Raw genomic sequence first — 14,730 nt, forward strand, 5'->3', positions numbered from 1 at the left:
ATTGCAGAGCACAGGCTCTAGGCGTGGGCTTCAGTAGTTTCAGCATGCGGGCTCAGTAGTTGTGGCGCACGGGCTTAGTTGCTCCATGGCAAGTGGGATCTTCCTGGACCAGGGCTCAAACCCAGGTCCCCTGCATTGGCAGGCGGATTCCTAACCACTATGCCACCAGGGAAGTGCCATCAAAGATTTATTTTTAAATACTTAAATCCAGCCATATGTTTATACTACTTGTGTGATAGAGGCTAAAGTTTTATGGGGCAGAAATTGAGGGATTCTATTTGGGCAGTATTTATTTGAGTTACACCTGTGCCTTTTGATCTATAGTATTTAAAGTGAAAAGGGACAGCATTTCTTGTTTTATCCTATTATGCTTGTCCATAAGAACTTCCTTACATGTATGGTCCTCTAATAGGAACTTGATAGCTTCTGTCAGTTTCTTTTTTTGTGTCTGGAAGGCTGGTTTGCATCATTTCTTTGTGGTTCACTTCTGTAGCAGGGCAGTGTTCACCCTTTTTAGGGGAAAATTGTCAGTAGTTGAAGTTGCTACAGGAAGAGAAGTGATGCAGAAGGTGTCATTCGGGGAGAGCCCGCTGGCTGCCCTCATAAGACTGCTTCACGGTGGCATTTGCATTCAAGCATTTACCACTGTCTTCCTTTTGGTACTCAAACTGGAATCAGAAACTTAATATTCTTTATGTCTTAAATAGATGATACTTGGCAAAGTGATTCCCTTAAACAAAGCTCATGAGAGCTCTTGTTTAAAGCCAGAACACTGGTTTATTAATTAATTCCCAGAATCATGTCTCTCAACAAGCTAGACAATTGTGTTGGGTGGACTAGACCAGCACGCTCTCCCCCCACTGTTGTTAGGTTAAAAAGCCAAATTAAGAGGCACTGCTCATTGAGAACAGGATTAGAAGAAGGGGAAGTAGTTATGATGCCAGTGTTTAATAGCACTGGGTCCGATAGCCTGATGGGTCTGTTTCCAGAACTGGATGTGGGAGTATGTATTTGTAAGTTCACAGGTACTGTCAGGTGTGCAGATAATCTTCTCTGGACTATACTGCCAGTGTTGGCTCCTCCAGCCTATTACTATAGTTGCTTTTTCTGACCACCCCACTTCAGATGGGCATAGTCTTTAAAGGGTCTGTTGATGAATGTCACGTTCCAGTTACATCTTTCAGGCCATGACTGATTGGGACTTTGCGCAGCTCTACTCTGATCTGTATTAATTTCAGAATTTAACCCACGGGGAGCAGTCTTCTTTTTTTTCCTTTCCAGCTTGTGTGTGTATGGGGGTTCCTTAATTTTTGCACCCAGGTATAATCCGTTAAAGTTTCTCCATGTGCAGTTTGAATATCTTTTAGAGTATGAATTTAAGCTCTTTCCCTTGAGTTACTATTTAGGGAGGAAAACAAGAACTGGGAGAATAATTTACAGTGAATATCTGATAGCCTCTTCACTTGAGACCACTGATGGGGAAGATTTCACTATCCTGAAAACAGCTGAGCTCCCAAAAATAGACATCTAAGGTGTCTGGGATGAGATGCCCAAGTCTGTGTCTGCCAGTCCTTGCCCTGTGGGCTGTGTATTCCAAGTGGCATTGTAGATCTGTTGTGGGTTGGTGGTGACAAGGGTGATTAATCAGGGGCAGCTTCACCGCTGTGGTGGGGCCTGAGCTGTTCAGTGATCCAGGGAAACACGGGGAAAAGTTCCCTAAGGACCTTGGCCAAGCTTTGCTGGCCTGGCTCCATTGATATTTTTCTCTTATTTCTTTAGTATGTAGTCTTTGCTAAATGACAAACCCTGAAGGGTTGGTTGGTTGATTTATTTATTTATTTTTAATTTGGGGAAGAAAATGTCTGTGCTTACCAGGCATCTATTTATTTTTTAACTTTTCCTACCATTTTTTATGCCACAACATTTTGCATTGTTTCCTTCAAGCATGGCTGTCAGGAGAAATTTGTGTTTCCACAGCTCCCCTATGGAAGCACACTGTGGCCCACTTCCAGATTCAGTGTTTGCCCTTTACGTGAAACCCAAGTCTTTTCACAGGGGTCCATTCAAGTAGCATTTTTAAAAAGAATTAGGCTCTAAGCCATGCTCCTTTTGTGTGTAAAGACTTGTTTGTAAGACGATTTAACCCTAATAAGCTTCACTATGGCTTTTTCCAAATTCTGCTTAAGATATTTACTTCCTAGTATCTTTCAGGTTGGTTGGTTTGTTGTTAATTTTTTTGATTGTTTGATTGCTGTTTCCCAAAGCTTTCAGTGCTCTAAGCAGAGAGGCCAGCACTGGGGAAGAAGGAGGACCCTTGCTGGGAGTCCTCAGATTTGGATTCCGGCCCTGCTGTTAATTAGCTGGGTGACCCTGGGGCAAGTCAGCCTCCCAGGGTCTCTGTTTCTTCATCGGGAAAACAAAGGGCTTGGAAAAATAAATACAGGCCTGAACCCAATGATAAGAAAGGTCACCTTGTGTGCTTATGTTGTGCATGGCAGCACTTTGGGACCCTTCCTCCCTCTCAGTGGGCTCCACAAAGCCTTGGCTCAACTCTGGGGTCAAGCACTTGTGCGGGGCGTTATGCAGAGACCACTGGAAGCCTTGATGCTAACAAGGCAGGTTTTCTACAGAGGAGTCATCCCCTCTTTGTTTTCTTCAGCAGTAAGCTACTTGCTGCCGCCTTCTACCTGCTTCTACTTAGTGCCGTTAACAAGGGTGTGATGGTAACACAACCCACTCAGATTTGTTACTGTTTTGGCGTTGTCTAGCCATCTCATCTGAGTTAGTGGAGGGAAGAGAGAGCTGGAGGAGACTGACTAACTGATGAAATAATGGTCCTTTTGTCTGTCTCTTTGCTGGAGGGGTGGTTTTGTGTTTCATCTTAGGCCTGGGCCATTGTGTTGTTTTTATGTGCTCAGTACAACCCTGCTTAAAAATACAGCTCATTATTTAAAGGATTCAGCCTCAGGCCTGTTCTTCTTACCTCCCCCAACCCCCGCCCAAAGGTCATAACAATATGTGGTAAAAACCATTGCAGTGTGTGCTGTTTGACCAGACACCCCGACATCAGCGTTGAAATGTGTTCCCACTGTATTTATTTTGCAAATGTTTTTAAGGTATGTTTCATTCTGATTAACCTTCTAAAATGTTTTCCTTATGGTTATATAATCAGTAGCACCTGTAAAACATGCCTTTAACCATGTAGCTTTCCTTCTTAACCATTATCTTTTTGATTCTGTCTTAATGTTTTCTTTTGATGAGTGGGGGTTGGGAGACCCACATTCCTATGCCAGATACCTTACAGTAATGTGTCCAGATTTAGCCTCATAACCTTAATTAGATGTGGAATGCTGAGAATGCGCTGTTGTTGTGGTTTTTTTTAACTTATAACAAGACGATGAACTTCTGATCACTTCATTAAACATTATAAAACACTCCTTGTGTCTTTTAGCATTTAGTTCCCCATGTTAGTTTATTCATAGGAAATTAATGTAAAACTCAAGGTACCTTTATATTATCCTACGTGATCTGTTTGTTTGAAGACAAGTTACCGTTTGTGTCAATATGCAAGTTATGTTCCAATTTATAATACTTAATTCCTCTTCTCTCTCCTCCTTTTCTCTTTAGAAGCGAAAGAGTGTTGAAAATGTTAAAGGCTGTGCTGAAGAAGAGCCGAGAGGGAGGAAAGGGAAGCAAGAAGGAAACAGGTATGTGTCCAGGATTGAGTTGAGCTGAGCAAGCATGGTGGGCGGGAGCCAGCAAGGCACCGCTTCATCCAGGCAGGGCAGATGTTACTGCCTTGGGAATGGGTCAGAGAAGTGATATGGGTTAGAAGAAACAGCAACCTGGAGGCCATGAGAAACTAAATATATTTGTGAGCTTTCTCCTGGGAAGTGACTTTGAAGATTGAGTTTGGGTTCTGAACCAAATGCTTTCCCAGAAGACTTGTAAGGGTCATAATTTTAACAGGTCATTCAGATCCCAAGGCAGAGTTATAGACATTGAGGGAGAGCAGGTGTGTCCAGGAATTTGATTTCTAGAAAGCGCTTTCTCTTTTCCCACGCATGCTTGCATTTTATATGTTTGACCAACTGCTGGCTGACTGGTCCTCATCTTTTGAGTATCAAATTCTCCCCCTAACAGGTGTAGCCACACTCAATGCCAGGCTGCTAGTTTTCATTATGATGAGAGCTACTTCATTTGGCTTGGATTTCATTCCTGTTCGTAGAGTTCTGGTGCATATGTGGTCATTGTGACTCTACACTGCATTCCATGGGATAAGCTACTCTAAGGTTATTTTGGTGACCACTCACCAGAAAAACTACATGTTATCTACCTGTATGGCACATAAAAATCTGTTAGTATGGATCGATTTCCCTGAAATGTGCCATTTCACTGAAACTCATGTTAATCCAGAGTCAGAGAATGGCTGGTTTCTGAGTTATTGTATATTGAATAACACTTCAGTTTTAATTTCTATTAAGGTATAAATAAGTAGGCTGAGTTATAGTTAACTCTTTAATTCAAAAGATCTTGTAATGCCTTGTGGTAATATTGTTATATATGTTGTTTCTGTAAAAGAATAAGTGGACTTGTAAACTTTTTGGTTATGTGGAACCTTGACAAATTTTCTATTACTAATTTCCCTTTAACCAAACCTGCAAAAAGCAAACTTAACCTTAAAGGTAGAGACTTTGTTGTAAAGTTGCTGATAAGATTCCATTAAAAGCCTCTCATTAATGCCTGGCTAAGCAGATGCAAAGAAAAGAAGAAACCAGTTTTTGATGATAGAAACAAGAGACCATAGTTAGCTCTTAACCTTAGAAAATCAACTCCTAGCTTTGAATAATTAATTAGAATTGCTACTACAGGGAATTTTCAGTTCACATAATTTCTATCCAGGGGACCCTTCACCCTCTGCTGGGTTAAGGCCAAAACATCCTTCTCTTTAGTTCTCGAAAAGCTGTCTTAAAAACAACAACAAAAAATTTTCCCCCAGTTTTGGCTCAACTGACACTCATCCTAGGAACTATGTTATTTGCTTCTTTACATGCCTTTGTAGTTTCCAGGATAAAGTTAGATCCTAAAGCTGTCTGTTGGACTGGAGCTGCCAACCAGTGGGTTATTTTTCTCAGGGCCAGGGTCTCCAAGCCAAAACTCTCTGCTTAGTAATGGAGTCTTTCACAACAGGCTTACCATCCTCTTTGATCGGTGCCAGACTCATGTGAAATTACAGTATGTTAATGATTTTCGGCACCCTGCCTTTCAGATGGGCCAGACAGTGAACATTGTTTGCGTTTGAAACTTTTCCAGTTGTAGAGCATGTTATTTGGGGTTTATTTCCCCCTTTGGTCTTTAAGAGCAACTATTGTGTTTTCTGAATCATTTCTTCATAATAATTCCCACACTTTGGCTTTTCACTAATGCAAACCAACTTGAAAAAGCAATGGGAACATTTCTCATAAAACATCTGTATGGTGTATGCCTTTTTTCTCTTAACTAGAACCTGGTTGTATTCCACTGGGGAACAAAGCAGATGGAATTTTAAATCTTGACGAAGTTATGTCACAAGATGATTGGGGAAAATACTTGGAATTTGACCATTCATGTGTTGAGCTCTGTGCCAGCTCTCATTATATAAGTAAATCACAGCTAAGTTTCGCTGTAAATTAAAGCTGGCTAACCTACTGAGACCGCTGTGAAACTTGGGTAATATCTGCTGCAATATGGAAAAATTTTGCTCTACTGTTTCCAATTAAACCAATCTTTGTTGTAAAGACAAAGGAAAATTCATTTTTACGTACTTGAACTCACAGTCACAGAAATTTAGAAAATATTTGTCTAAAATTTTGAGTTCAGCTTTTCATATCCTTTGTAGATTGTTTTTACAAACAATCTTGAGCTACACTTTTATGTTGAACCTATTTTGAGAATTTGGAACATCACTGAGTTAAACTTAGTATTCTTCAAAAGAAAACAAATTTTTTCATAAGTATTAAAAAGTTTTTATACCCTCAGCTCCTGTCCCTAAAAGAAAATGTCACTTTATTGGTAAAATTTTAGCAGGTATTGAAATTTAAGTTTTATGTATATAAGGATATTTCAAGTATTATGTACAGTGAGATATCAAATTATTGAAAGTTATTGAAAGTCATTGAGTCAACTCTAAAAATAGCAAAATTACTTTTTTATGGTTTTTTTTTTTATACCTAGGAAATGCTTATAGCTGAGCAAAAAGTATTTTCTGGAGGCTGTAGAATCACACTGGAGAATGCAATATTAAAAACTTTAAAATTTTTTGGGAAACTACATTTACCTTGTTTCCACTAGTCCATCAGTGCAAATGAGTTCTCTTCACCTTGAGTCAGGCCTAAGGGAGCAAAAATCAATATTAAACCATAATGTGGGGAAGGCCAGACGAGGGCATCTATTTTTTCTTTCCCTGCTGTTACGTTAGGACCTTGATCTAAAACAAGCGGATGGGGTGTTATCTTTATTTTGAAGCTCTCTAGAGAGGTCTACAACCTTCCACCATGTGTGTAAATGACCTTTACTATCAGCAAACTTTCCTGTCACTATCATTAAAGTTCCTTAATTTAAAAGTAATTACTGAACTCTTAAGATTTCAGAGTATTGATGTCAAACCTGGACCTAGTAAGAGTTTAGAGCAGCATAGGAAATTAATATCTTTTCTGTATAGCAGCACTGTTTAGAAAATGAAAAGGAAAAAAGTCCCATTTTATAATAGAGACAGAAACTTTAAATATCAACCTAAGAAGAAAGGTATAAGCCTTATATTGAAGAAAATAATAAAACTTTGTTGAAGGACTTAAGGGAAGACCTGAATAAATGGAAAGAAATACTGTATTCCTGAATGGGCAAATTTATTATTTTAAACTGACTAGCTCTTACAAAATTATCTATACATGCCATTTAATCTCTAATGAAATCCCAACTATTTTCTTTTTTTTTTTTTTTTTTGAAGATGTTGGGGGTAGGAGTTTATTAATTAATTAATTTTTGCTGTGTTGGGTCTTAGTTCCTGTGCGAGGGCTTTCTCTAGTTGTGGCAAGCGGGGGCCACTCTTCAATCGCGGTGTGCAGGCCTCTCACTATCGCGGCCTCTCTTGTTGCGGAGCACAGGCTCCAGATGCACAGGCTCAGTAGTTGTGGCTCATGGGCCTAGTTGCTCCGCGGCATGTGGGATCCTCCCAGACCAGGGCTCGAACCCATGTCCCCTGCATTAGCAGGCAGATTCTCAACCAGTGCGCCATCAGGGAAGCCCCAACTATTTTCTTTTTAAAGATGTAAATTTTTTTAGAGCCAGTTTTAGGTTCACAGCAAAATTGAGAGGAAGGTGCAGAGATTTTCTGTATACCCCATGCCTCCACTCATTCCTAGCGTCCCCATTATCAATGTTCTCCCATCAAGGAGGTATATTTGTTACAACTGTTGAACCTACATTGACACATCATCACCCGCAGACCATAGTTTACATTAGGGGTCACTCTTGGTGTGGGACATCCTGTGGGTTTGCCCAAGTATATAGTGACATGTATTCACCATCATAGTATCATACCGAGTACTTTCACTGCCCTAAAAATCCTGTTTTGTTTTGCTTTTGACATAGTTGGTTTTAAAATTCATCTGGAAGTGAAAATGCTTAAGAATAACCGAGGAGAAATTGAAAGTGTGGGGTAGGTACATCAAAAGGGCTGAGCCTGGTTCCCATTCCTGGGTTCTGGCTGTAGGAGAGGCTGAGCAAGTGTGTATTTGGACTGCTTAGCTTCTCTAGGGCAGGGTGGACTTCATCTCCCACCAAGATGTGCGTTAGGGAGGATTCTCAGTTGTAGACATTTGCAGGTCCTCTCCACTTCAAAAGCTAACCAACACAGATACCTAGTATAGCTCGTTATAATAGTTACTGCTTCCACAGCAAGTACATGGCTTGGCTAGTTTTTTGGACTTTTTTTTCCTTCTGGTCTCCAAGAAATGAAACCTAATTTTATCTAACATCTACGATGTAATCAAATCTCACTGTTGATAGTGGTTTTGTTTTTTTCCTTTTAACCCTGGAAATAGTGACACCAATCTGGAAGCATTAGATGGGCAAGGCCTCTTACCCTCCTAGAAAGGGCTAATGCCTCCCTCTCTCTCTGTGTCCCTTTTGCCTCTGCCAATCTTGAAGCCATAGTCTCTTGCCCTGTCCAACTCTCCTACTTGCCCTCTATTGGTGTGGAAGTATTGGGTTGGCCAAAAAGTACCTTTGGTTTTTAAGTAAAAATAAGACACATTTTTCATTTTCACTGAGAACTTTATTGAACAACGTATTCACCCTTTTGTTCCACTACCTTCTGCCATTTTCCAGGCAACTTCATAATTCCATCTTCCCCAAATTTTATCTTTTTGAGCAAAGAACTGTTCCAGGTGCCTTTAACAGTCTTCCAGGGAATTGAAATTTTTTCTATTAAGAGAATTTTGTAAAGACCTAAATAAATGGAAATCCGAAGGTGTAATGTTTGGTGAATACAGCGGGTGAATCAAAACTTCCCAGCCAAGCTGTAACGGTTTTGGCTGGTCATCAAAGAAACATGTGGTCTTGCGGTATCCTGATGGAAGATTATGATTTTTCTGTTCACTAATTCTGGACTCTTTTCGTCGAGTGCTGCTTCCAGTTGGTCTAACTGGGAACAATACTTGTTGGAATTAGTTGTTTGATTTTCTGGAAGGAGTTCATAATAGAGGACTCCCTTCCAATCCGACCATATACACATCACCTTCTTTAGCCTTTGGTGTGGTTGGTGGTGGTTTATTTCGCTTGCCCCAGTCCACCTTATTGTATAGTATCCACTTTTCATCGCCCTTCACAATTTGTTGTAAAAATGGAATGTTTTCATTATGTTTAAGTAGAGAATCCCATGTGGAAATATGGTCAAGAAGGTTTTTTTCACTTAACTTATGTGGAACCCAAACATCAAAGCGATGAACATAACCAAGCTGGTGCAAATGATTTTCAATGCTTGATTTGGATATTTTGAGTATGTCGGCTGTCTCCTGCGTGGTATATAACATTGATTGTTCTCAGTGTCTCGATTTGATCAACTGGTCCACCTCACCGTGGAGCATCATCCAGCGAGAAATCTCCAGCACGGAACTTTGCAAACCACTTTTGACATGTTCGATCAGTCACAGCATCTTCTCCATACACTGCACAAATCTTTTTTTGCGTTTCAGTTGTTTTTACCTTTCTTGAAATAATAAAGCATAATATGCTGAAAATGTTGCTTTTTTCTTCCATCTTCAATATTAAAATGACTAAACAAAAATTCACCAATTATGATGTCTTTTTGTTTTAAATGCATGCTGATATGACAGCTGTCACATACAATCTAACAAAATTGTCTTGAATGAAGTTAAAGCCAACTAAGTGCTACTAGAGTCATCTTACAGAAAAAACAAACAAACCTTTTGGCCAACCCAGTAGCTCCAAGTTGAGGCAGAAGAGCAAAGTTTGGTGAACTCTTAATTGTGGTATTGTCTCAATTAAAGTATAGACTGATTAAGGTTGCTAAATATGCCAAAATAATTGTTTATTAGGCTTTTCCTTTCCGTTTAATTATTGGTGTTCTTTTTTCAGCAGGGGGGCGTAGTTTGAAGCAATTTATTTAAAAATTTTGACCTTCACCATTTAATCATTAAAACCCAGCTAGTTGGCTCAATACACTTGTAATTAATGGTGTTAATTAAGGCATTGGATAGTCCCTAAGCTTGACTGTGTCCTGAATCTGTTAGCTTTGCATCTAATCCTTCACTTTGAATTTGTAGTAAAAGGAAGCTGTTTGCCTCTAAAGTTTAAAAGCCATTGATGTGATTGTTAAATGTGGTATTTTAAGCCATTCCAGGCTGCAGTCTGGCTTTCAGTGGTACCTTCTAAAAATGCCTCAATACAAACGATGCTTTGTTTTACCCAGAAAATATGAAGCTGCTTTTGATTATTCTCTGCTGCATTGCCCATTTTTTGTGGTTGTGGACTATTATTTAGGAATTTAGTGCAGTGACTGTCTTGCTGAGCTATGGATATTTGGTATCTTGTTGTTAACTGACTCAAAAAATGTTTCCCAAGCAACAAAATAAGCAGAAATAGTTCAGTCTAAAGGTATTGTATTTCTATTTACCAGAGCATTTAAATAAATTCTGCAAAATCCTGTAGGACAGGATTTGAACATAGAAAGGAACAGGTTGGTTATTAGTAGGAGTGGGAATGCTGTTCCCTCTGGTTCAGTTGGTCCCTTCATCAGTTTTTCTCTGTCACCCCTCCCACGTCAGAGTCTCGAAAAAGCACAGACTTTGGAATCTGAAGATGCAAATTCAAATCCTCGCTTGTTCACTTCCGTGTGTACTTGGACAAATTTCTTAACCTAGTTAAGCTACCTTACAGGGATGTTGTTAGGGTTAAATAAGATAACCTGTCTACAGAAGTGCCTTGCTTGACATATGGCTTCTGCTAGATGTTCAGTACATCTTTTCTTCCTCAAGAAAACTGTTTGGTACTTTAAAGACAAACAAAACCCTTCTGAAACATCTTGTTCCCTCTCTGTTGATCTCAGGCAAGAGAATGATGTTCTAGAAGCTTCTATCCATGATGTCCTCTCTCCAAATACCGATTCTGCTATTGACTTTGGATACTAAAGGCTCTTCTGCCATCTTTAGCCTTTCCCTCATGATAAAACCGAAGCAGCTCTGAGTCATTTGTCTGTTGTATGGTGATTCATACTTTGATTTATAACTTGTTTTACCTTTTAACCTATATCATGTCAGTTGCATTTTATCCTTTTTTTCTTTGTGAAGTTAAACTGAGAGTCTTTTCCCCTTACTAAAGAAATTTCGGGAGTTAGCAAGAAGCTTTAAGAATAGATTTCTAAGTACAGTTTATAAAGTTGCTGAGATGTTTCATTTCAACATATCCTTATTAGTAAAGGTCTTTATATGTGGAAGGCTCCATTGCCCATCCTCTTTATAGCTTCCCCATACATTTTAGGGATATATAAAGGATGAAAGAGAAGGATGGGCACAAATACTGAGCATTTATTATGTGTGTCAGATGCTATACATGATGGACCACGGCTGGTCCATCTGAGCTGTTAACTGTGAGAGGTGTAATTAGAGAAAAGTCTGGACTGAGAAGGTGAAATCAAGACTTATCCTGGATCTTCCAATTTTTATGGCCAGTACAACATCCAGCAAGTCACAGCCTATCTGAATCATCATAAAGGCTGTAACAAAATTCTCAGACAACAACATTTATTTACTTGGGTCCCTTTTTGTATGTATATGTGTAAATGCAACAGGAAAGCTAATACAGAAATATAATAATTCAGAGTCCATTTTTATGTCAAACCTAATTTCATTTCACAGATATTTGTTCATGCAAGCTGCTTTACTGTTAAAAAACAAAAAACAACCAATGGTCTTAGTTTCTATAGACCAAGTCTTCAGAGAGTTTTGTCACGTATAGCTTCTTAATTCTCATAAAAAGCTCCATATTTGAATTTTCATGTGACCTATTGGCGTAAGTTTTATACATATTCTACAGAAATGTAGAAAACTGGATTTGATGTAATCTATTGGCAAACATAGTTCCTGAGAGGGGAGATAGGCTACCAAAAATTTTGATCTAGGTTGACTTCTTTTTTCCATGCAGGATGATCTAAACTAAATGATTCTTCTTTTAGGGATTGAGGGCTTTGACCTTACACTTGTCCTGCAGTTGACAGATGGCCGTCAGGGGTAACCCGTTGGGTAGCCCTAGCCTTGGTATACAGCATCAAATTGAGAAACCCTTATTCATATTGGAAATCATGGAGTTGGAATGTAGGATCTGTGTCGGTCTCTCACCCCCCCCTCCCTTTGGTGGCAGGCTGGTTATAACATCAGCCATCAGTGGTGCCAATATAGAATCAGATTCTTGTCCTGTGTTCTGGTGACCACAGCACTGTCATGGGAATCAGGATGAAATAAGACTTTAGAGCTGATTTTTAATTCTTCATTCTCAAAAGTTTGTGTGAGAGTTGTTCATTTTTAAGGGACTTCGGGAGCATCATACTGCTACATTGGGTACAAGATGACATTCTTTGTGCCCCGAGACTGTCCCAGAGCCCAGAGTACTCAAAAATGATGATGTCTCTGATATAAGACATACACATAGGGGCCTATAATGGTTTGGGCACTTGTCTGGAGTTTATATAGAGCATGGAAGTGGCTGGTAGCAGAGGTGAAGAGGATGCAAACTCTGGGTTGAGGATGGAAGGGAGCCGCCTGTGCACTGCTGCCTTCCTGATGATCTTACATTTGGTTCTCAAACAATGTATATGTTAATGCCTCGTATCTTTGTGAGGGCTTGTTTGTCCCCCACCTCACCAACCTACCCCAAGAAAGTTTTCTACATAACTTTAGAGTTATGTAGAAAACTTCCTTCCACGTACCAGATGTTAAAAATATTTTGACTTCTGATGGCACATTTTCTTGTAGTCTTAGTCTGGGCAGCCATAACACAATGCTATAGATTGAGTGGCTTAAACAACAGAAGTTTATTTTCTCACAGTTCTGGAGGCTAGAGTTCTGAGCTCAAGGCACCAGCATGATCAGGTTCTGGTTGAAGATTCTCTTTCTGGCTTGCAGATGGCTGCCTTATACTTGAATCCTCACATGGCAAGAGAGACAGCAAGCACTCCTGTGCCCCTTGTTATAAGGATGCAAATCCCATCATGAAGGCCCCATCCTCATGCCCTCATTTAAACCTAAGTATCTCTAAAAGGCCTCTTCAAATACCATCATGTTGGGGGTTAGGGCTTCAACATATGAATTTGAGGGAACACAGTTCAGCCCACAGCCCTTGTCTTTATTGTTCTGATTATAAATGTTACACAGTACTTCATTGGTTATAAAACACACCATTATTTTGGGTACTGCTAAGGAAGAAAGAACTGCTGTCAATTAAATTGACATACTTTACTACTTAAAATGTTATACTTTACTGAAGATTTCCTTTCTTTAGAAAGTTATTTTTACATATCTCAATCCTTTTCATACAATGGTAGGAAAGTGAATAAGTAGGTTAAGGTAATTAAAATTTATGTTCAGAACCTGATTCTTCTAAATAATTTTTTTCACCTAGTTGTCAATACTCATTTTTCTTCATATGACATCATCTTCTCTACCATTAAGAGCATTGATGTTTCAGCATTTTTTTGAGCCCTTCACTGTTTTCTCCAGGACTTTTCTTCCAAGCTGCAGACATGCATTCTGCAAGTTTGATGCCATTCTTTCATGATCTCAGAAGGAGGTTTTAATGGAAGGCTTTCAGATGAAATTCAGGGCTCTTATTCCTTCCACAGTGGACTTTAAGTGATCTGTTGACTGAAACCTGGAGGAGGTTATAATTGTCTAGTCACTCTACCAGATGTAATAACATAGGTTTGCGTGGTTAGTGCTTGCCACATTATAACCATTCCCTGGCTGGTAGCAATTTTAAGGTGCCATCAACTGTTATATCCATTTTGGCTTTGGAAAAGTTAAAGTCAGAATAAATATGGGCCTTTGATCAATGCCCAGTATAATATGTGCTCATTGTAGAAAATTTGTAAAATACTGATAAAGAATATCTTGGGTTTTTTAAATAATTCTTATCTTTTGCTTTATCCTTTCTAATGTCATTACTCTTTGAAAAATGCCTAAGAGTCTGTTGTACCAATATACCATGATTTTGTTTGGGTGAATTTTGTTTACATATTTTTCTCATTCATTAAAGAAAAACCCTCTGGAAAATATGTATCTTTGTATAAATCTCTGATTATTTTAGTGGAATGTTTCTAGGTAAGGAATTAATAGTGAAAGGAGAGGAACTTTTCAGAAGCTCATGGTACTTCTTGACAAATTGTTTTCCAGAAGGATTGTGTTGGTCGCCACCTGTGTAAGCAGTGTGTGAGTGTGTCTGCTTGCATGGCTCTTTCTAGTATTGGGTATTTGTGGATTTTAATAATCTTTGTCAAGTTTATACGTTAAAACATGTATTTGTTTTTAATTAGCATTTCTTTGAGATCGGAAGACCTCTTTAAATATTTAGTGCCCATTTATAGTTCCTCTTCAATAATTGTCTTTTTATGTCCTTGTACATTTTTTCTGTTGGGAATGTGACAGACTCTAGTTTGATTCTTCCCTTTTCCAAGTGTGGCCCTGGTGTGTAGTAGTGGGGTTTCCTTAGAAAGTTACTCATAGGGGAATTTTCCTTGAAGTTGCTTGAAAGTCACATTGCTTGTCTTCAGTGGGTAGCAGTGTCTCCTGCATTATTAAAAATTTCATGTTTGTGCTGAGGCTAGAGATCTGCTAGTCTGATTGACTTATATTTAAGAAACTTATTTTATAGAGAAACCAAAATAAAGACATAAAACCAACACAAATGAGTCATTAGGTTTTCCACGGTACCTAATAACATTCTACCTCTGTACATACACAGTCAAAAAAGTCTAAGCGCTTCCCGCTCCCTGGATGTGCTGGGAGCCCTCATCCTGTGAGTTTCTGATAGCGGGCAGGGATAATTCCAGACAGGGAAGCATCTCCTTAATAAATTGCTGTAGTCTTAAGTGTAAAAGAAAACATTGTCCATGGCTTATATTCTTAGATTATTAGGTACATGGATTTTTTTTTTTCAAACTAAGCTAAAGTAATGAAATAA

General features: G+C 39.0%; 1 protein-coding gene across 4 annotated transcripts in view; it reads left to right on the plus strand.

The window, feature by feature from the left end:
• TANC1 (tetratricopeptide repeat, ankyrin repeat and coiled-coil containing 1) overlaps window positions 1–14,730 on the plus strand; it is a 239,929-nt gene that overhangs the window by 69,725 nt on the left and 155,474 nt on the right. For all 4 annotated transcript variants that reach the window (XM_082629880.1, XM_082629879.1, XM_082629882.1 and 1 more), the window contains exon 2: window positions 3,628–3,707. In XM_082629880.1, coding sequence (XP_082486006.1) covers window positions 3,647–3,707 — 61 coding nt within the window. In that variant the 5' untranslated portion in view covers window positions 3,628–3,646. The remainder of the gene's footprint in view (window positions 1–3,627; window positions 3,708–14,730) is intronic.

This window comes from Mesoplodon mirus (assembly GCF_964341445.2).
Source record: "Mesoplodon mirus genome assembly, chromosome: 8".
Classification (NCBI taxonomy): Eukaryota; Metazoa; Chordata; class Mammalia; order Artiodactyla; family Ziphiidae; genus Mesoplodon; species Mesoplodon mirus.